We start from the raw sequence: 24047 nt of genomic DNA, 5'->3' as shown, positions 1-24047 counted from the left end.
ATATGGAATTAATATCATATTGGTATGTTTCTCAGTGCTTACAAAATGTATTTTAAAATTTATTAGGCTAAGTGTATGCCTGGAATTCTGTATCCCATATATGAGAGACAGCAGGTGACTGCAATCCAATATTTTACTTCATTGTGTTGACTGCTCTTTGACAGTGCAAAAGGATGGAAGCCGGGCTGAGGTGTGGTCTGTTGGTTGTCTCATCCTTCCACCCTGACCTCAAAGAGGCCAGATGTTTTAGATTGTTTTAGAAAGTCTTTTCGATTTTCAAAAAATTTAATAGTAGCATATTAATAGTTTTAAATTTTTTAACATGTCACTTAGAAAACTATGTTATTCTTATATACTAAGTAAAGACAATGAAATCAAACTTTATTGTAAGTTGTTTATTGTAAGATAATTTACAAATATCTTGCTGTCTTTAGTAATTTAAACAACAGATCAATAATTTCTTCTGACCAAGACAGCAGTAAGATAAAGCAAAATCAGCTGGCTGAATTTTTCTTCTTTACCTGAAAAGACAAAACAGAACAAATAAAAATCAAGCAATATTTTCAGAAAAAATAATGGTATCAAAAGACAATACAGGGACTGTCACTTATATGTTACTGTTCAACTAACATATATTACTGTTCAACTAACATATTTTCTTCCTTATTTTATATGTATGTTATAAAATAGTAAAAAAAATAATTTATTGATTGAAAAGATACAAAATCCACAATTTTTATAAATGTAAATTGCCCATTGTTTTGCAGTATTTTATTTTTCAGGCATCTTGTTTTTTTTTTGTTTTTTTTAAGTTAACTTATGAATTAATACATTAGATACTTTTGGGTTTTAGTTAATATTTTATGTAGCTTGCATTTTAATTTTTTTGTCCTTTATACTTTCTATTATCCCATGTCATCATTTTAATAAGTGTTATAATATCAACCTACCAAAAGATTTAAAGAGTTTTTACATAATAAAATGTTCCCCTACATTAGTGGTTCTCAAATTTTGGTCTGGAGACCCTTTCATGGGGTTCATGAGGGCAAGACCATTTTCATAATGTTATCTGCCTGTTTTAGTTTCATTCTCATGAATAGATGGTAGAGTTTTCCAGTATGTGATATCCGAATGTAATGAATACAGAAAATAGATGGGAATCTTGCTGTATTTTTATTATCAGAAATTCAGGGGTCCTGAGACCATAAAGTTTGAGAACCACTACTGTTATCAATCTATATTTAATAACTCAAAATAATGCTAATTCTCTTTTCTTGAAGTTTACTTAACAAAGCTAAAAAAAGAAAAATTCTCCCAGCATTATACACATGCTTCCATAAGTTAGCTGTTACACTAAACAGGCCTAGCAACCTAAACCTCAACAGTGTCACTGTTGCTAAATTAGCTTCAGTTCTTAACTGCCTTGTTTTTTTTTTTCTGAAAGGGTATGGGGAGAGTATGTGAAATATTACCACTTTACCTCTTGTCTGAGGACAAAACTTGATTTTCATTAATCCCTGGTTATTATATTAGAGAAAAAAGACAAACACAAACAAGCTGGTCAACAAGCAATCCATGCTAGTTAATCATGTACGCCTGCCAACTAAAAATGTCTATTTCTTCATTCAGTACCCTTGAGGGTATCACATACTTACCAAAATATTCCTTTAAATCATTCAATGATTACTATAAAAATCTTATAGATCTCACTCTGGTTATAAGCAATAAAACGATATTCATGCAAATAGGCAAGAACGTGAAAGTATAATTAAAATCACAATTATTCTATAAAAAATAAAATGCAATATATTAGAAATTTTAGGCTGACCACTAATGCTTGGCACTTCAAATACTGTGGTTTATTCATGCTTTATATTTTATTTCTAAAGAGCTAAAAGTGTTGGTGTTAAATGTTAACGTCTTTAACTAGAATGACCAAAAGGGTAGAAAGCATGCAAATCCATAAACAATTCAACCCTGGGACCACAGAGCTAACTTTTTATAAAGGATGTGGGCAACCTCTAGAAAGCGAAAATTTAACTTCCAGTTTTTAGAGTTCTTTTTAAAATTCTGTTTTATGTCCCAATCTCCTCCTCATTTTCCTTGATTTGCTACTGTGTAGTCAGGTTTCCCACATTTCTAATCCATTAAGACCCTAATCCACAATTCTGCAGAAATTAGAATCTCACACTTTATTCCCGGTTTTCCTTTTTCAAGAGCAAAAAAAGAACCTTGGTTCTCTATATCTCTGAGACCCTGAACCAGTGTTTCCCAAACTTCTCTCATGATGAGAATCACCTGGTGGAGTTGTTAAAACACAGATTCCTGAATCCCAACTAAGAAGTGCTAAACTAGAATTTTTGAGAACATATAGGTAAAATTGCATACTTAACTAGTGCTCTAAGACAGATTTTATATACAGAGCACTAAGTTAGGTATGCAATTTTACCTATATGTTCTCAAAAATTCTAGTTTAGCACTTCTTAGTTGGGATTCAGGAATCTGTGTTTTAACAACTCCACCAGGTGATTCTCATCATGAGAGAAGTTTGGGAAACACTGCCCTGAACCATCAGAATGCAGTCTTTCCTCCAGGCCTTCCCACATTTGCCATTCAAGAAGCAATCAATTTAGCATTAGCACTAGGCCATATACGTAATAAGGAGGACAATGAGTTATATAATTATTTAACCCTTGGATTAGTGCCCATGTTCTAGATGACAAAATTGAGTTGCAGAGAGTATCTTAACCAAGTTTATCAAGACAGTAAGTAGCAGGGCCACTCATTATTGCACTGTAATCTATGATGCTAATAGAACATGAGTGAGCAGGCTGAATGATAGATTTGTCTTAAAGGAAGGGTCCTTAAGATAGCAAAGCTGATGGATGCAACTAATGGTCTCAATCAGTTTTACTTGTGTCTCTGGCATTCTGCCCAGTTTCTAGCCTTGAGACAATACTTAAAAAGCAATTTAAATTTCACCATAGTGTTGAATCTTTCCTGAATTCTTAAACATGTTTTCATGTACTCAACAAAATGTTATTTCTCCCTCTACTGAACTTCCAGTTCTTAATATACTTATGGCATGTCAATCATTCACTCAACCACCATTTATTGAGGAAGTACATGCCAGGTGATGGGGCTACAAAAGTGAGTACGATAACCCCTCCCAAGACACTAGAGCACACAAATAAAAAGGTAATTCCTAATAAAATGTTAAGTGCTGATAAAGGGAAGCACAAGATGCTGAAGAAGGATACCCCACCCAAACTATGCAAGAAAGTTTCTGGAGGAAAAGAATTCCCTCAGCTCAGTTAGGAAGGATAAACAGGACTGTCAGATGAAGAACCAAATATGCAAGGGGAAGAAGAAGGTGGCACTTGAAGCAAAGGCACATCCCACTCTGAAGGGAAAAGAGCATATATTTGCAGAACAAGTACATCAATGTGGTTGAAGTTCCAGGAAAGTGAGAAATAGTAGTGGTAAGAGACTAGACTCCAGAGAATGTTGGTGGCCAGAAACTATAGGTCCACACATATCAAGCTAAGCTGTTTCTATAGGATGACACTGAGAGAATGGCTCTATTAACTTCGTCATACTACTTTGTCAAATTTTGTCTATAAACGGCTAAACAGTAAGTATTTTAGGCTTTGTAGGTCACAGTATTTTTTAAAACATTTTTTAATTGATTTTTTACAGAGAGGAAGGGAGAGGGATAGAGAGTTAGAAACATCAATGAGAGAGAAACATCAACCAGCTGCTTCCAGCACACCTCCCATTGGGAATGTGCCCGCAACCAAGGCACACATCCTTGACCAGAATCAAATCCGGGACCCAGGACCCGAGTCCACAGGCCAGCACACTATCCACTGAGCTAAACCAGCCAGGGCACAGTCGTCTCTCTTTTTATAATCCTTTAAAAATATGAAAACCGCCAAAACCGGTTTGGCTCAATGGATAGAGCATCGGCTTGGGGACTGAAAGGTCCCGGGTTCGATTCTGGTCAAGGGCATGTACCTTGGTTGCGAGCATATCCCCAGTAGGGGGTGTGCAAGAGGCAGCTGATCGATGACTCTCTATCATCGATGTTTCTAACTATCCCTCTCCCTTCCTCTCTGTACAAAATCAATAAAATATATTTAAAAAAAAATATATGAAAACCATTATTAGCACTAGACTTCAGTTTTCTGACTTCCATTCTACTGCAATTTCAAATATAATTTCTGTCTTCCCTGTTAAGGCGGTGCACTCTTTGAGGGCAAACACTAACTACTATATCCAGTGCTTAGCATAGGGGGTGACAATGAAGAGGCTCTCAAAGGAAATCTTTTCAATTCAGGAGAGAAATACAAGAATCTGCATTAAATGGGCATTAAGAGAAAAGAGTCATGGGCTACTTAGAAAGTAAAACTTACAGAACTTGCTGACCAATTAGTAGAGGGGATAAAAAATAATTCAAAGACAACTTATACATTTTATCCTTCATCACAATTACCTGAATATTTTTATCCTGTTGGCTTTTAACAATTGTACTTTGCATATAGTGAGGGTGAAATTTAATAATGTTTTGAATAGAATTCCCATTATCTTAACCCTGGTTTCACATTAATATTTTCTCAAGGAAAGTGGTATACTATTTTAAGGTACTGATACAGAAATCTTAATTTAAAAAGTCCCAAACCCTACCATCATTCAATGATTTATACGTAAAACCAAACCCAAAACCAGTCCTGTAATTCAGAAAGCTTAGTTTGTAATGTTTTAAGATCCAAACACAGATTTTTATAAATGATATTAAATTGTCCACATCCTTATTCCCAATGCTTTATTTAGAAAGTGAAGTTAGCAATATTGATTTCTAAAGAAAAAACTAGCCAAAAACAATCATAATAAATTCAAGATTCCATTTTCACCAAATAAGTACACAGTTAAGCAATGAGTCATTTCATCTTTAACAGGCAAACCAAACAAGAAAGCATTTAAACACCCAAAAGTTAAACTAGCAGACATACAAATATGAGAACAAAAACTCTCTGAAGGTAATCTACAAGTACTTACAGAGCTGCAGCACCAGAGATGATTTCAATCAACTCCTTTGTGATGACAGCTTGGCGGGTGCGGTTGAAGGTCAAAGTCAATTTGTCAATCATTTCAGCTACACGCAAAACAAAAAGATTAGACAACAAAATCTAAAAACTAGAAAGGAATAAATGCATTAATTTATTCATAGATAAATTTTGTTTAATTTATCAATAAGATTTTGGGAGTTTTTCTTGGGGGTGAGGGACCTGGACTAAAATTGGACCCCAAAAATTTCAAGGTGTTTTTAAATCTTTTATGGGATACTTTTCCAAGTATTTACAAACTTAATGCCTACCAAGTAAGATATACTTCCTTTAAGGCAAAGAATATTACTTTTATATCTTTTCAGATGAGAAGAGAGAGATATTTGATCAAAAACTTCATAGAACCAGCCGAAACCGGTTTGGCTCAGTGGATAGAGCGTCGGCTTGGGGACTGAAGGGTCCCGGGTTCGATTCCGGTCAAGGGCTTGGTTGCGGGCACATCCCCAGTGTGCAAGAGGCAGCTGATCGATGACTCTCTCTCATCGATGTTTCTAACTTGCTATCTCTCCCTTCCTCTCTGTACAAAATCAATAAAATATATTTAAAAAAAAAAAAAAAAAAAAAAAAACTTCATAGAACCAGTAGTAGAGCCCAGGACTAAGTCCCATCTCTCATTCCCCAATCTACTTAAAGAATGGTCATGTTTTTGATATGAGGGTCTTCATGCCACTACGGAGCAGAATTTTCTCAAAAAACTGTGTGCTTACAAGCATTTTTGCTCGCATTGTCCATGGCTGTCATCCTGGCACTTTGCTCACTCGTGGTGGACTCCTTCAGAGAATAGTAGATGATGTTGGCCAGAGTGTATTCCTGATAATTCTGCAGCACGTCAGCATCAATGTCATCATAGATACTCATACTCTCTGTTAAAACAAGTGATAAATCTCTGAAGCAATACAGCACAAAGACTAATCACAGTGGCTTACTATTAAAAGAATCCTTTATAATTACAGAGAGGAAATAAGTGTTAGAAAGGGCAAGACTCCATTCTAATAGTCTTATCTATTTCCACACTGAAGATTTTCAGCAATGTGTAATAAAGCACTGGGTATCTCTATATATAAAAGCCTAAGTGACCAAACGACAGGTCACCATGATGTGCACTGACCACCAGTGGGTAGATGTTTAACACAGGAGCTGCCTCCTGGTGGTCAATGTGCTCCCACAGCCAACCTCCTGCAGACCCGTGGCCCCTCCCCCGACCAATCTTCCACTGCCCTGATTGGCCCTGAGTGCTGGCCAGGCCGAGGGACCCCACCCATGCACGAATTCATGCACCAGGCCTCTAGTTTTTAAATAACTTTACTATATTTCATGGTCATGAAGCTGTCATGAGAGCATCTGGCTGAGCACAAAGTCAGCAAACAATAAATGATTTGTTTTTATTTTCTTTTCCAATAAAGAAATTAAGAATGGAAACTACGTAACATAATACAAAAATCTCCATTCAACCTTTTGGTTACTGGAGAAATCAGCAAGTGTCAGTCAGGAAAATGAGAGCAGGCAAATGTTTCCAAGAATATAGAAGAGTAGGAGAAATAAGAGGCTCATAGGAATTTTAGTAATCATGTTGCAGAAATTTAGCAGCACACTTCAAAATTCATCCATTGGGGGAAGTGTGAAATAGTGCTATTTCATCAAACTTAAGATACTACAGATTACAACCTATATTTGATATGCCATTAAGAAAGAAAACAGCATAGTCAATTAAAAATGACATGCCACTGACCGGGAGAAGCATCCCAATTTTAGAAATAATTAAAATGCAAAAAAGTGTACATCTTAGAATAGATGAAACATGATAAATAAAAGGAGAAAATGCCTTAGGAAAATAAAAACAGTTCCAGAATATTGTTTTTACAACGCTCCATTGAACAATGGTGACTTTATTCAAACAATAAAACAAGAGAATTTACTGGAACAATATAAATAAGTTGTGAATACTGTTCAAATTTCTATTCTAGACTTTCAGATTGTACTGGAGTAAGTTTGCATACATAGACTGCAAAGCCAATTTCTGTCCCCCGAGGACAGAAAGCATATCAAAGACTGCCCTCAATAGCTATTTGTTGAATTAATGAAGGAACGGAGTAAAAGTTGTCAATGCACGGATTAATGCATCATGGAACCCATTAATAGATGGTGACAGAAACAACCAACCATCATTTTGTTACTGCTGAAACAGGCCATTCTGACATAAACCATTTTCCTAAATGAATAAATCTCTCCTTTTATGTGGTAAAATACTTGTCATACAAAAACTACTTACCAGCACTTGCAATGGTATTAAGAGAAAAGATGGGTTTTTCATCTGTCTTGTAGGAGATGACAGACCTATAAAGGACAAAAGCAAATGTAAATCCTATACTAATAAAATATTAGTAGATAAATTGACCGTCACTTTGCAACACCCACAGCCAATTGGGATCGAGTATTTAAATTAACCCAACAAAGATGGCAGTGGCCCCACCCCTGGCTACTCTGGGCCTCTAGGCAGCACGTGTCCTCAGGGCCTCCCTGCCGGGCTCCACACCTGTCAACCGTCCTTGCAGTCTCCCTGTGGCCCAGCTCCCAGCCTCAGAGGCAACCCTCTAGTGCCTGAGGTCATAGCTCCTGGTGTCTGGCATCTCCCTCTACCCAACTCCTGCCCCACAGCTCTGGTAAACAAAACCCTAGCATTTGAGCAGCCCATAGGCACGAACACACATGGGAGCTCACTTGGTGCACAGTTAGCTTGCCCCGGGAGGCCTGGGCCAGCCAAGGGGCGATGGCGGCGGCTGTGACAGGTGGCAGCTCAGCTTTGCTTTGAATAGATGAAAGAGGCCACCTACACAGTAACCCAAATTATCAGATCTCCTCCTCCCTATCTCACCAAATCAAGAGAGGAGGGGTGATGGGCATGGAGGGAGGGCGGGTGGATAGGAGGTGGAGAAGGGGGCCAGTTGCTTCCCATTTTCACACTGGGCAAGTGAAAAGCACTAGCACACTCAACCTCTCCAGTCCTCCCCGCCTGCCTTGCTCCCCACCCCTCTTCCCTTCCATGCCTCCCTGGGAGTGCCAGCCCTGTACAGGGGAATTCTCCAGAGAAGGAGGGCGAGGAGGAAGTGGCGCCAGAGCGCACACGGCCTGCCACCATGGCCGCCACTGCACAGGCTGCTAGAGTGAGCCTGCCATGTGCCGGCAGCCAAGGGAAGGAAGGCCTATTCCTGCACGAATCTTAATGTATCGAGCTTCTAGTTTCAAAATAATTTTTAAACTGTTAAGTATTTACTTATTTTTAAATATTAACATAAGCTTTGATTTCTAAAATTTTCTTGCCTGAATCGATTAAAGATGATAGATCCTTCATCAAATTCATATCCAGAATTTAGTAGTTCCAGGGCAATGACTGATGCATCTCCAAAAGTAGGGGGTTTTCTTCCCACTTCTTTGAACGACACCAGAAACTGGTCAGAATGAGTCCTACAAGAAAGTCAAGAGAGCACATAAGATGTTTTAATGGAATTATTCTTCTAAAAAACACAAGAAAAGCCAAAACCGGTTTGGCTCAGTGGATAGAGCCTCGGCCTGCGGACAGAAGGGTCCCAGGTTCGATTCCGGTCAAGGGCATGTACCTTGGTTGAGGGCACATACCCAGTAGGGGGTGTGCAAGAGGCAGCTGGTCGATGATTCTCTCTCATCAATGTTTCTAACTCTCTATCCCTCCCTCTTTCTCTCTGTAAAAAATCAATAAAATATATTAAAAAATAAACATAAAAAATAAAAAAAATAAAACACAAGAAAAAAAAAAAGAAATCCCAAGATTTTTGGAGGAAAAGGGGGTGTTCACTGAATCACTTTGTTCCATACACTATCATGATTATCCTTTTCTCTCAGCACCTGCAAAGAGACCAATAGTCAGGCCTTTCTTGTTTTATTTTTCTATGCCTTTGTCTTTCTCCTTCCAATCCTAATTAACTATTGTTCGTTCTGACATTTCCAACCTGTGATAGCTTCTCAGATCCAGTCCTGATGTTTAAAAAGGTCAATAGCTTTTGATATACCCATTGCATTTCATTTATGGTTTGGATGAAAAAGCTAAACACAAGTAGAAAAGGAGGGAAATCTATATATTCTAATATATTCTGGGAAAAATAAAAATAAAACATAAGCCCGAGTACAAAAACTAGCAAAGAAATTTCCATTTATTCATGCTTTTTAAACATAAATAATATATTTAAATTACCTATGAAGTATAGCCCTAATTTTATCACCAATTCCAACAATTTTAACTTCTTTCCCAGCTGCTGTGAGCGTAGCCACCTCATTTTTCATCTGTTTAGCAACCGAGGAATGGATAGCACCACAAAGCCCTCTGTCTGAGGACACGCCGATGAGGAGGTGCTTCTTCATGTCCTCAGGCACCTTAATATCAGCCTTCTCATACAGAGCTTAAACACAAACGACAAAAAGCAGACACGAGAATTTATGTATGCAATTCATACCAAATACAACAATCCCTAATTTACTGTTTTAAAAATGATGCATTTAAATTTAGGTGGCACTTGATTAATATAACCAAAACATCCTGTGTATTTATTCTATTTATAATCAAGATGAAAACCACAAAGGTTTAAATCTCTACATGACAAAGGTTCCCAAGAGTCCATTAACGGCCACTTTTATCTTAAATTCTGACTAAAATAAATCTCTGGTACAATTAAAGTACTTTTAAAGAGACTAGAATTAAAGAGGTAACAACTTATTTGTTATCAGACTTTTAAATAACGCAAATCCTTAGTATACAATTAAAAATGGCAAATATTTACTAAGCTTCTTATATAATTTGCATATCAAGCTCTTACAAAAACTGTTATCCTATCTAATAAAAGAGTAATATGCAAATTAATAGTCACTCTTCTACAAAGATAGCGGTGCCCATGTCACCATGGTGACGAAGCTAGCATCCCACTCCCAGGCTGCAGAAGGAGGAAGGGCTGCAGACAGAATGTTGGGCTGCTGGGCCGGGGGCTGCTCAGAGCTGATGCTGCTTGGCTTGGGACACACCCCCGGCCCAGCAGACAGAAGCCCAGCTGACAGAAAGTGGGGTCACTGGGCTGGGGACATGCCCAATGGCGCCCAGTGGACAGAAGCCCTGCGGACACAATGCAGGGGGCCCTCTGTGCATGAGCTGCAGAGGAAACACTTTTTCTGAAGGCTCATTGGCTAAGCTCCCTGTAAGCTGCCTCTCATAGTGTTCTTGGTAACTTGAGTAATAAGAATCCAAGAAGGTGATCTAGGGTTTTTCCACCACACTCCTGGAGGAAAAACTAAGGTCTGCTGCTGGAGGGGCTAAGAAATTTAATATCCTGCCCTAGACAGTTTGGCTCAATGGATGGAGCCTCAGCTTGCTGATCGCAGGTCTGGGTTCGACTCTGATCAAGGACATGTACCTAGGTTGCAGGCTCCTCCCTAGCCAGGGCCTAGGTCAGGTCTCATGCAGGAGGCAACCAATTGAAGTGTCCCTCTCACATTGATGTTTCTCTCTGCCTTTCCCTCTCTCTTCCAAGCTCTCTAAAAATCAAGGGAAACGTCCGTAGGTGAGGATAAAAAAGAAAGAAATGTCATATCCTATGAAAGACACACCTTGAAAATGCCTAAAGAAAGTTGTCATTTTCTCATGGTGTAGGGACTGAAGTCAGTGTTGATGAAAACACCTTGGCGGCTGTGACAGTGGCAGCAGCAGCGGGGTGATGTGGCTGGCGCCTTCCCCTGATCACCCCCGTCACCTCCAGCAGAGGAAGGCCAGACTGCGGCTTAGGCCCGCTCCCTGTCAGTAGGAAATCTCCTGAGGGCTCCCCATCTGTGAGAGGGGGCAGGGTTGGCTGAGGGAACCCCCTCTACCCCACAGTGCACAAATTTCTAGTGTTAAAATAATGTTGCCACTTCATTTTAAGGATTACTTTAACAACCACTTTGTTGGTATCATTTTCTAAGAAGCAGAGACCAAAAGAGGATTCAGTGGGATGAAATATACATGGACTTTACTAGGAGATATGCATATGAAAGAAAATAAGAAGTCAGAAGAGTCATCATACCATGCATGATGCAGGTCTGAGCCGTGGGAAGAAAGGTTGGGTGGCAGCTTCCCAATGTAGTTTAAGGGAAGCTCAACAAGGCTGCTGGGAACCCCAAGTCTCCCAATAACATGCCTGCCTGTATCTACCCTGTGCTCAGGTGCTGGCTAGGAGCAGGCCATTGAAAGCATGGCTAGATGTACATGCAGGATGGATTTCAGCAGCTGGTGCTCACTGTAATTGCAAGGTGCAACTTTATGGCTGCCACATTTACCCATTTCAACAAAATTCTTGTTTCTACTCTCTTTTTCAGTATGGATTTTCAAATTTCAATACCTGAGACCCTCCACAAAAAGCAGAGAGAAGTGCCCTGGCCGGGTAGCTCAGCTGGTTAGATTGCTGTCCTAGTCAACCAATGGCCTGGCTAGTGTGGCTCTGTGGTTGAGGTCAACCTATGAACCAGAAGGTTATACTGTAGTTCCATTCCCGGTCAAGGCACATGCCACGGTTTTGAGTTGGATCCCCAGTAGGGGGTGTGCAGGAGGCTGATCAGTGATTCTCTCTCATCATTCATGTTTATGATCTCTTTCTCTCTCTTCCTTCCTCTCTAAAATCAATTTTTAAAAATACTAAAAAAAAAGAAAAAAATCAACGGAGGAATGAACACATAAATGGAACAAATTAATGTTTCTCTCTTTCTCAAATCAATAAAATAAAATAAAAAACAAAGCAGAGAGAAGTAGTCAACTCCAAAGTTCAGCAGTGAGGAGAGAATATTTCCTTTAAGTTGCTTTTTAATATTATATAGTGTAAAATGCCTGCTTTACATTTTAAAATATTTTAAATAATTAGCTATTTAATATTTACCAGTTAGGGGTTTTTTTGTTTGTTTTGGTTTTGGTTGTTTTGTTATTTCTCTTTAGTCGAGGGACTTTAAAAGATGATTGGCAGCCTTAATTTGGATGTTTAGTATTTTTCCACAAATAATCAGTTATCTAAGCCAATTTCTTCATTATATAATTTTGTGGTTATAGACTTTTGGAGGGTAACAAATTTATTATACATGTTCATGTAAGCAAGAAAAATAAATAGTAAATGACTTTTCTTTTTCATAATAAATAGCTATTGAATAATTTAACCAACCAACATTTACCAAGCCACCAACTACTGTAGATGCTTAGTATTATGCTAAGGAGGGAAAGAGACATGAAAGCAAATGGCTCGCGCTGACAAGGACTGATGAAACCTAACCTAGCAACTCTCCTCCAGGTGAAACTAAGTATGATATTTAAACAAAGGGGCCATTTCTATTGATGCCTAGTGCTCCATAATTTCCTTACGTAAAAATTTCTTTAGCAGTATAAATGCATGTTTAAAATATATGGAAGAGCACAATAAAACTACTGCACAGGACAATTTACATCTAATACATAAACCTATTAATATACAGATATATAGCATATCTCAATGTATACACACTTTAATAGCTGAAAGCTCAATTTTGAAAATAAAATCTTAATAAACACTGACTTTATAATTACTCAAAGTGTGAGCAGACATTTTTTTAGACACAAAATATTTTCTCTAATTTGGAAATAAGCAAATTTTGTTTTATTTATAGTTGGTGTTTAAACACTGCACTCATGTATTCATGAGCCATGTCCACAACTACTCGGCCAACTCTCCACTGCAGAGTATCACCTCCCCACGCTGTACTTCTAAAATATCACATCACAACTGAATAGGACGAACTCAAGCATTGGAATTTAATGCACTATGTTCTTTCAATGGTATATTCAATAATCTAGAAAACTTTTCAGAATCTTTAAAAAATTAACACAACAGGTATGCAATCTCAGGCAAGTTACTTGATGTCATGTGCTTCAATTTTTCTCACCACCAAAGCAGAGGCTCAAACAGTTCCTACCCCAATAGGATTGCTGTGAAAAATGAGTACATGTAAAATAGTCAGAATAGGCCCATTGATACTAAATAAGTCATTAATAGTGATCTTCTTTATGTTAAACTAGAGACCTGATGCATGAAATTCATGAACAGGTAGGGTCCCTAGGCCTGGCTGGTGATCAGAGCCAATCAGGCCTTCTGACTGCCGGCCAGTTCCACGCCCCCCTTGATGGTCAGCGCACATCATAGCAAGTGACAGAATTCCAGGTTGAACTCCTGGAGGAGACACTTTGCATATTAGCCTTTCATGTATGTATGTGTATGTGTGTGTATTTTATTTATAGATAGATAGATAGATAGATAGATAGATAGTTCTTCATAGTTTTGAATTACATTCTCCTCTTACCCAAAGATCCTGTTCCATATACTCGAGCTGGTTTCAGCTCCCTCTCAGCTCGGGCATATTTTGCTGCTGCTACCATTTTCATAGACTTGGTAATTTTCTGGATGTTTTTGATTGACTTCAGTCGCCTGGTAACTGAAAAATAGAAGTGTTGTGTTAACACACTGTGGGCGGAACATGAGCATTCTCATGTTTTCATAGTACACATTGTTTTACATAAATGTTAAAGTCACATCTTAAAATTAAATACCCATTTGAAGTTATTTATTACATGTTCTTACAAGCTAATATCTTTTTAAAGTAAGATACTTTGTAAACTTTTTTTGTACTCATTTATTAGAAACTTATCTGGCCACTGGGTAAAGCTAGCAATAAAACTACTGGTGCACAATTTGTTAAGATAAAAATTATAATTTCATTTGTGCTGCCCTGGCCAGTTTTCTAAACTGTAAGCCCTCATTTATACCATTAATTAAGAGCATGATGCTAAGCTAGGGTTAATGTTAGAATGAGTACTAATAAAAGGTCAAACTTAGCTGACAACATAAGAGATCAGTAAACTAAACACTGAAAATATTAAATGGTATTGAAAATGACTTTTAACTACATGTTTTATAACCTTTTTTATATATCTACAAACAGTGTAGTTTTACTCAATTATAACATTCTCATTCTACAGACAACAGAATCCAGAAACCATGCATCACCGCAATGGTCGAGCATCTAGAACAAGTTTAATGCCCCACACATATGACACAGATTTGTCAATTTTGACATAATATATACGTAATGGGCTTAAAAAAGTGGCATATTTTTTAAAAGTATTATTGCCAAAATTTAGTTTTTCTTGATTCCTATACTGAGATCAAGTACTTACTGTCTTTCAAAGTTGCCATATTTCGAACTTGGATCCTGAAAGGTTTAAAAAATATTTTAGTTTTCTGAAAAAATAGTTACATTATATAATAAAAACTTTTGAAGTTAATATGTTTATTTAAAGAATACCCCATAAAGAATTACTCAAATATAGGACTCTAAATATATACATATATGTTAATTTTAAATCCCTCAATATTGATACCAAATCCTGTATCAAAGACCTGATTTTATTTAACTTAACTAATACAAACCTTTCACTGAACTCACATCGGCATTCATACATGCTCTCTTCCCATCTTCATGTCTTTGCCTATATTGTCTTCCCAAAAGAAAAGTTCTTTCCTTTAGTTAGGCTACCCAACTTTCAAGGTCAGCCACCTCTAAAAATAGCATTCCTTGCCCGGCAGTGTGGCACAATGGTAGAGCCTTAATCTATGAAGTAAGAAACCATGATATGATTCCGGGTTGGAGAGCATGCCTGGATTGTGGCTCGATCCCCAGTAGGGTGTGCGCAGGAGGCAGCAGATCAATGATTCTTGCTCATTATTGATGTTGTTATCCCTCTCTCCCTCTCCCTTCCTCTCTGAAAATATATAAAAATATATTTTAAAAAAGCATTCATTGACTTCAGCTCACCAAAACCTTTTTAAATAACACTTATACATTCTAACATAACAAAATGTGTGAAAGCAGTTTTATTCCATCTAATTCTTAACTTCCAACTCAATTCAATAAACATTTACTATATAGCTACTGTTCTTCAGGATATGGTCTCTGATCACAAGAAGGATACACCATTATCTCATAAACAAGATTCATGAAAATTTAGCTTTACATTAAGTTTACATGAAAAATTTTCTATAATTTTAAAGTATAATTCATAAAAGTCAAAATGACTTAAATGTAATGTTAGTGAAAGATAAATATGAGAAAATCTCTTCCCTATCAGGAAGGCAACATATTACCAAATATAAATTATCTTCCAGCCTTTATATCCATACAAAGTACTTGTGTGGCCCAGAACAGTCCATGGAAGACTTGAAGATTCAGTAAATTTGTGCATAGAGGTGGACTAAGGAGGGAATTCCCCAGATTGGGAAATCGTTTTGAAGTTGTAGACATGAGTAGGTTTAGTAAGTTTAAATATTATTTTATAGGGAATAAGGAAGTGAACATCCATAAACCAACAAACAGTTTAGTTTTTCAGTGAAGTATTTTGGATGACAGTGAAAAGCCCAAAATAATGTTGGAATACTGATGACATGGAAACTATATAGGGGCTGTTGCAACTTCTAAACAAAAGCAAGAACCTGGACTAAGATGTTAGCAAAGCCAAGAGATGAGGTTTGAGATTAAATTCTTAAGAGTGAAGAGGAGCTAAGCATCAAACTATGAACCATGAGGTCAGGGTTTGATTCCTGGTCAGGGCATGTGCCCAGGTTGCAGGCTTGATCCCCTGTGGGGCATGCAGGAGGCCGTTGATGGATGATTCTCTCTCATCACTGATGTTTCTATTTCTCTCCCTCTCCTTTCCTCTCTGAAATAAACAAATATATTATTTTAAAAAAAGAGTGCTGCCCTGGCCAGTTTGACTTGGTGGATGGAGCGTCGGCCTGTGGGCTGAAGGGTCCTGGGTTTGATTCTGGCCAAGGGCACATGCCTGGGTTGCGGGCTCAATCCCCAAAGGGGGTTGTGCAGGAGGCAGCCAATCAATGATTCTCTCTCATCATTGTTTCTTTCTTTCTTTCCTTTTTAAAAAATATACTTTATTGATCTTTTACAGAGAGGAAGGGAGAAGGATAGATAGAGTTAGAAACATTGATGAGAGAAACATCGATTAGCTGCCTCCTGCACACCTCCTACTGAGGATGTGCCCTCAACCAAACTACAATACATGCCCTTGACCAGAATCGAACCTGGGACCTTTCAGTCCGCAGACCAATGCTCTATCCACTGAGCCAAACCAGTTTTGGCATCATTGTTTCTATCTCTCCCTCTTCCTTCCTCTCTGAAATTAATAAAAAATATTTTTAAAAAAAGAGTGCAAAGGAAAACAGTAAGAATGACCCAAAACTTTCTAATTTAATGACCTGAGTGGATGATGTTGTCATTAATCAAGATAGATAAAGTGGGTGCAGATGATCTTCCTGGAAAAAATGACTTTTGAATATGATATAATCAAAAGACTATGGGCCAGGTGGAAATGTCCAGTGGGTCTGAGATTTTGAGATTTGTGATACAGATTTGTAACTATCAGTAAACATAGTAGTTGATACCATGTTTTCCAAAGGAAAAAAATGGGAATAGAAGCAGGGGAAAATTCCTAATTTTATGAGGTTAGCATTATCTTAATACTGAAATCACATAAATACATTAAAAATGACAAAGAATATCTCTAATGAACTAGATGCTAAAATCTTCAACAAAATATTAGCAAATTGAACCCAACAATATATACAGCATGGCCAACTGGAATTTATTCTAGGTATGCAAGGCTGGTCCATCATTCACAAATCAAATAGTAGTAATACCCATCACATCAACAGGTTAAAGAAGAAAAATCATATGATCAATAGATGCCAAAAAATCATTTGACATATCTAATACTTTTTAGCAAATTAAAAATAGAAGAAAAAACTTCCTTAACCTAGTAAAGAATGTCTACCAAAAACCCCATGGTTTAATAGTGAGAAACTTTCTCCCTAAGATTGGAAATAAGACAAGATTGTCCTCTCTTACCACTCCTATTCACATCATACTAAATATCCCAGCTAATATAAGACGAGAAAATGAAATAAAAGGTATATAGACTGGAAGGGAAGAAATATGTCTTAGTTCATAGGTGACATGATCGTCTAGGTAGACTATCCCAAAGAAGTAGCAAAAAAACTTCTGGAACTAGTAACCAATTATAGTAAGATTTCAGGATACAAGGTTAATATATATAAAAGTCAGTTTTTCCCTTTATACCAGCTATCAACAATTGAGTTTCAAGTTAAAAAAAAAACCACACACAAAAAAAAAACCAATACCATAAACTGAAGACTTAAAAAATAGATATGGTGACAAATTTTATGTTTTACCACAATTGTAAAAATATACAAAGATATATATAAACCTAACAAAATGTGTGTAAGATATATATGAGGAAAACTGCAAAACTGATGAAAGAAATGAAAGATTCAAATAAATGGAGAGAAATTCCATATTCATAGATAGGAAAATTCAATGTTGCTAACAAGTCAATTCTTCCCATTTGATCTAAGATTATTACAATTCCAATAAAAATCTCAGTAAGTTACTTTGTGACTATCAATAAACTGATTTTAATGTCTATATAGAAAGGCAAAACACCCAGAATAGCCAACATTACAGTGAAGAAGAACAATGCCGGAGAAGTGACACTACCAGGTTTCAAGACTTACTGATTCCATAAAACAAGGCATTGGTTAAAGAATGGACAAGTAGATCAATGGAACAGAATACAGAGCCCACAGACTCACACAAATATATTAAGTTTGACAAAGGAGCAAAAGTCATATGGAAAGGATACTGTTCAACAAATGGTGTTGGTGCCCTACCAATCTTGCTCAATGGATAGAGCACTGGCCAGCAGACTGAAGGGTCCTGGGTTTGATTCCAGTCAAGGGCATGTACCTCATTGCAGACTCAACCCCCAGCTGGTTTGGGGGTACAAGAGGCAACCAATTGATGTGTCTTTCCTCCTCTCTCCAAAAATTAATGGAAAAATATCCTCCGGGGAAGAGTAACAACAAAACAACTTCTACAAGATACCAAAGGAGAAAATCTAGGTGCTTTCTTTGACTGAGTTTCTAGCTAAAACATCAAAGGTATTATCTATGGAAGAAAAAAATTGAGAAGTTGGACTTCATTAATTTTAAAAACTTTCACTCTTCAAAAGACACTGTTAAGAGAATGAAAAGACAAAGCCACACACTGGAAGAAAATATTTACAAAACTCATATCTGATAAAGGACTGTTATCCAACATCTACAAAGAATTCTTTAAAACTCAGCAATAAGAACATGGACAACACAATTAAAAAAAAAAAAAAAAAAAAAGCAAAAAATTGGAACAGCCACTTCACCAAAGAAGCTATAAAGTGGCAAATACGCATATAAAAAGATGCTGAGTATCATGTCATTAGGGAACTGCATATTAATGGGATACAACTACCAACCTGTAAGAATATCTAAAATTTAAAAAACTGACAATACCAAGTGATGATGAGGCTAAGGATGTGGAGCAAAAGGAACTCTCATTGATTACCAATGGGAATATAGAATGTATGGCTACTCTGGAAGATGGTTTGACAGTTTCTTACAGATCTTAAACATAGTGTTAACATATGATCCAACAATCATGCTCCTTGGTATCTAATCTACTGAGCTAAAAACTTATGTCTACACAAAAACCAGCACATGAATTATTAAATATTTATTCATGATCACCAAAAATTGGAAGCAACCAAGATGTCTTTCAATGTGAAAGAAAGGATAAACAAACTGGTACATACATACAATGGAGTTTTATTCTGAAATAAAAATAAATGAGCTCTCAAGCCACAAAAAGACATGACAGAACCTTAACTGCATATTGCTCAGTGAAAGAAGACAATCTTTAAGGCTATATACTGATTTCAACTACACATCATTCCAGAAAAGACAAATTACAGCAACAGTAACATTATCAGTGGTGGCCAGGATTTGAAAAAGAGATTTTTGGGGGAGTGAAACTATTCTGTATGATACTGTAATAGTAGGCACAAGTTATTATGCATTTGTCAAAACCAAAAGAACTATACAATAGGAGTGACCTTAATGAAATAATGCACCTTAATTAATAATGTATTAATGATCCATTAATTGTATATATACCACACTAAAGCAAGCTATTAATAATTGGGAATACTGTTCAAAGTGGGGTGTAGTTATACAGAATGCTCTGTACTTTATGATCTATTTCCCTATAGGCCTAAAACTACTAAAAAATAACCAACCTATTAATAACAACTTAACAATGCAGGTTATGAAATGGTATGTTATATGATCCCATTTTTTGTGATTATGTGCATAAAAATAAGTCTGGAAGGTGACAACCAAAACTGTTATCTTTAAAAACTTTGTCTTATCTAACTACTGGTATTGCTTAGCCAAAGAAAAATATGGAGACAAGAGGACGGAGACTTTATGGGAAATACTACGGTAGGTTTGGTTAGAATGGATCCACTAAAGATTAAAGTTATAAATACTGACAAGTGCAACTATTTCAAGTACAGACTTATCTGACATAATGACCATCCTGTTAATTAATAGTACTTGAAAAGTGGCCCCATTTTTGAACAGCTTTCTTTTTATGGGGTAATGATTTTTTTACTATAAGCATTCTCAATCTATAGATTACTAGAGACCCAGTGCACAAGTTCATGCATCAGTGGGATCCCTCGGCCTGGCCTGCAGGGATTGGACTGAAACAGCTTCTCTGACATCCCCAAGGAGCCCCAGATTGTGACAGGGCGAAGGCCAGGCCAAGGTAGGGCTCCAGGGGCGGGGCCAGCTGACCTTCCAGGGCCCATCCTCCCCCAGCCCACACTCAGGCACAAATTCGTTCACTGGGCCTCTAGTTATAAAATAGTTCCATTTTAGAGAATGTGGAACACTAGGAAATACAGATGTATTTTTCCCTAATTTGAGATGGAAAAAGTAGAGACTCTTCAAATTTCTTATTTCAATTTTCTTAAATACTACTTAAAAAAAAGTTAATTTCTGAAACTTTAGGGCACTTGCTGATTCCCTAAACAATTAAAATAATTTCATCATGATTTCAATTAAGCTTCGTGTTTAAGGTTAGAATGCAAACTTCCCTGAAGCAAAAACTGTAACAAATCCATGTTTAAAAACTCAATAACCAAAACAGAACCAAAGAAATGCCCTTTCATGGTAACTGTTAAAGCAAAGGTATTTTTCTACATCTCAAATTACTTCTGTGAAGTGTGAAATTTTGAGATGGTTTTCATTTCTGAATTTAAAAGGCAATTATAATTAATGGGAAAGAAAAGGAGCGAATAGGTAGAAAAGACATCAGGCCCCCAAAGTGATGGAAAATTTGAAGAGGGTAGAATATGCTTTCCACGTGGAATACCAATATTTGATGAATATTCATAAGCTACCAATTTGAAACTTTCATTCCAAGGGGATTAAGATCAGGACTAGGACCTTTATTTGATGATTCAGGTCCCTAGAATTAGTTGTCTCAGACTGAGAGAGCTTTTATTTAAAATAATTCTTTATGAAAAGATTTTCAAATTGTCTTATGGTTTTGTTTTTTTTTTTATGTGTTTTTAAAGTTATTTCTACAGTTTTATTTTTATTTTGTAGAAAAGCAAGGAAGAATTTATTGACCACAGCAAAAAACTATTTAGGACAGTGAAACAATGAAGGGCATAGAAGAAGCAACAGGAGAGTCTAGGCTGGGCTGCTTTAGCTCACTGAGAAGTCAGAGAAAAGGGGGCTTTGGAGACAGGCTCAGGGGGTTAGCCTGGAATGAGCTGCCACCGCCATTGCTACCCTGGATGCAAGTCTATGTGCCCGTGGGGGAATGGCACCAGTGTACTCCTAGGAGGGAGAGCATGACTACAGTTTATGTAAAATATTTTGTCCTCAATTCAGAACATTTAAAAAAAGATAACTTAGATACCATTTAAGGCTCTAAAAATATAGGAGGGAGCTAGCTGATGATTGCTGACCACCACTGCATGCCAGGAACTGTCCCACGAAGCTCACTTAAGACCACATCTATTTAACACCACATTTTAGCGACTTAATGCAGACCAGGCACCTAACAAATGTGTGCTGAGTGATTAACATATGATACAACTCATACAACTGAGAATTTAACAGAAGTGACGTCTTAATTCCCATGAATAATCTTCCTCGATATATGAGGGTGCGGTGGGGAAACCTACTTCCAAGGCAAATCCACCAACATTTTAATGTAGGCATTTTACAGCATACTAAATGACTTCCTTATCCTATTATAAATTGTTTTCTTAATGAAAAACATACCTATTTCAATTAATGCTTTATAGTCCCTTCACATAAACTAGGATACAAAAATCTAGTTTAGTGTTATAGCTCTTAGAATTCTCCCTTACTGTAAACCCAGGGAACTGCTACACAGAAGATAACTAAGATCTCCTTAGCACTGCATCTGAACTTTTCCCAGGCTTTGCCTAACATAGGTATTTCATCCTTTTATATGGTTCCACCACAAGCCAACGTCGATGTGCCTATTCCTAGGCCTTTTACTATGCAATTGTTTTTGGAAGCCAATGTTTAAAATCCTTAAAAATTGCAAGACAGTTATTTAATCCAAACTCCTCCTCCTCCTCCTCTCAGGACCTTGGGACAATTTCATGACCTTGCAGGGTTACTGCTTCAGCATAATGGTTGCAAGATCCTATAAGGTGTCTTTCTCTTGCTCGCCAACTGACAGATTTTTTTAAAGGTCCCTTTTGCACCCAAACTACCACCGGCCCAAGGAGGCACTTATTTGGTTCACCAGCGCCCAGCAAAGCGCCTGCTACGAGGCAGGTGCTTCATAAACGTTCTGGCTGAATCGGAGAGCCCTTAAAGGGTCACTCCGCTCTACACTGGCCATGCAAACTCTCTCCAACACCGGGGAGTTCCAAAAGGCGTCAAGGACGGAAAGAACACCTTAATCTTCCCCTGGACCTCGCCTTGGATGCTCCCTTCCCCCTCACGTTGTGGGCCCAGGTCAAGGCTGCACGATATTCGTGGCCTGGCACCAAGCGGGAGCTCCGCAAATACTGGTTAGCGGAATGAATACAATACCGCTCAGAAATTTACTGGGACTAAGGTCTCAATCCCCGAAATTAACTCGGACTAAGGTCACAACTCCTCGTGCGCCCTCCCCCCCTCCTCCCGCCCCACTCCGCCTCGGGAGACGTGGCGTAACCTTGCAGTCTCTCCGGCCCCTTCACGTGCCCTTCTCGGACTCGAGGCGCTTCCTGCACCCCGGGGCCCCGGAGCCTCCAGGGACCGAGGCCTCCAGGGACCAGGGTCCCGGCCGGCCTGCGACCCCAGTTTTGTCCCACACGCCTCCACCCGCGTCCTCCTTCTGGAGTCCTTCCAACCCGTGCAACCCTTGCAACCCTCCCATTTCCTACCGCAAACTGCCATACCATTGCGGCTGCACGGCCCAGGCCGAGACCCCCACGACGCCCGCCCGAGAAAACATGGTGGTACTGGCCCCGCTGAAGGTCGGTCAGACAGGCCTCGCCGCGCATGCGCGGGAGCTTCCCCACGCCCCTTCCCGCCCCACTTCCTTCCTCAGTCTCGTTTCCTGACGCCGAACGGAGGCAAACCTCGCGAGCTTTCAGGGCCCAGCCTTCCGAGGCCCCACCTTCCCCCGGCGCCGGGCTGGTATTTGTCCCGCCCACTCCTATCGGCTCCATTCCGCTTCCGGTTGTCTGGGCTCTGGTTTCCGGAGGGATATTGCTGTGGTGGTCGCGATGGGAAAGTCAGATTTTCTTACCCCGAAGGCCATTGCCAACAGGATCAAATCCAAGGGCCTTCAGAAGCTGCGCTGGTATTGCCAGATGTGCCAGAAGCAGTGCCGGGACGAGGTGAGCGGCCCCGGGCTGGCCCGCCATGCCCCGTCGTCTCTCTTGTCTGGGTCCAGCTGGAAATCCGGGCTCCAGCCCCTGATGCTGAAAGCCGAGGCGTGGAACTCAGGTCCCTAGTCCTGGGGTCTGTACTGGGCGAGTCAGCTAGTCCACACAGTAGGGACCCTTCCCTGCAGGCCCGTCCTGGTGGGAACCAATAGTCTTTGACGCCTCTTTCTACCTAATCTGCCCCCAAAGAAATGGCAAATAAAAGATTTTGCAGCTCTGAGCTTGAACAATTAAATGCCAAGCGCCTCGGTAATAGCAATAACAATCATCTCTGACTTGACCTGGCTCTTAAGAGAAACACAATTATTAGGACTCACATCTTTTTTCAGGATCAGATGAGAAAGAAGAAATAAGTTCCTGCACACTACTTACCTAACAATAATTTATTGAGCAGCTACCATGTGCTAGGGCCAGGATGAGATGTGGACCAGGGTCAGACAGTCAGAATTATGAAGCCTTTGCTGCATCACTTAATTGCTGTGTGGCCTTGGGCAAGTAACTTACAGTTCTCTCTGCCTGTTTACTTATCTGTAAAATGGGAACGGTAATTATATCTACTTGTAAGATTGTCGTGAATTTTAAATGAGTGAAATATCTTTAAAGTGACTCTGGGGGTGAGGGGGGTAGTCTTTGGTCAGATCTTGAAAAGCTTTGTGTGCTGTGCTGTGGAGTTTACACTTTTTCACATAAATGAGATGGATGATGAATGCGTCGCCTTGAAGAATTGAGAACAGGCTAGTGATGTGATCATATTTTTCTATGGCGATTTAATTGGGTAAGGATGGGAGAAGACTAGGCAATTCTGTGTGAGGGATGAGATATTTTAAGTGGGACTCATATTGAATAACATTGATACTGTTATTTGTTTTCATTTCTCTTTAGTTCTTTCTAATTGAGTCAAAGTTGGAATTCTCACACAGAAAACTAGAGACTAGTACATTGAACATCCATATATCCATTAC

General features: G+C 38.5%; 2 protein-coding genes across 10 annotated transcripts in view; one reads left to right on the top strand and one right to left on the bottom strand.

The window, feature by feature from the left end:
* Positions 1–380: 380 nt before the first annotated feature.
* Positions 381–22761, bottom strand: ATP5F1C (ATP synthase F1 subunit gamma; the record flags this gene model as incomplete). 6 transcript variants are annotated; one of them, XM_084869330.1, is made up of 10 exons in its annotated part: positions 22594–22749; positions 14368–14402; positions 13494–13625; positions 9352–9556; positions 8445–8588; positions 7396–7460; positions 5834–5989; positions 5059–5155; positions 1481–1517; positions 381–521 (listed from the first exon to the last, which is right to left on the bottom strand). In XM_084869330.1, the coding sequence occupies exons 1-9, from the start codon at positions 22647–22649 to the stop codon at positions 1511–1513; spliced, it is 897 nt and encodes a 298-aa protein (XP_084725456.1). In that variant the 5' UTR covers positions 22650–22749. The 6 variants fall into 6 exon arrangements, with proteins under 6 accessions (XP_084725456.1, XP_084725453.1, XP_084725457.1 ...); XM_084869327.1 differs by having other exon boundaries at positions 22579–22693; XM_084869331.1 differs by lacking the exon at positions 1481–1517 and having other exon boundaries at positions 22594–22761.
* KIN (Kin17 DNA and RNA binding protein) overlaps positions 22697–24047 on the top strand; it is a gene marked incomplete at its 5' end in the record, with an annotated part of 38185 nt that continues 36834 nt past the window's right edge. For 2 of the 4 annotated variants that reach the window (XR_014793642.1, XM_084869301.1), the window contains one exon: positions 22697–23037. Coding sequence is in view for 2 of the 4 variants with exons in the window: in XM_084869301.1 (XP_084725427.1) it covers positions 22697–23037 (341 nt within the window). The remainder of the gene's footprint in view (positions 23038–24047) is intronic. The other 2 variants (XR_014793643.1, XM_084869302.1) reach the window with 2 other exon arrangements.

This window comes from Pipistrellus hanaki, assembly GCF_964339955.1.
Source record: "Pipistrellus hanaki genome assembly, chromosome: 1".
Lineage (NCBI taxonomy): Eukaryota > Metazoa > Chordata > Mammalia > Chiroptera > Vespertilionidae > Pipistrellus > Pipistrellus hanaki.
Note: the sequence above shows the minus strand (reverse complement) of the source record. Positions and strands in the feature narration are given on the sequence as shown.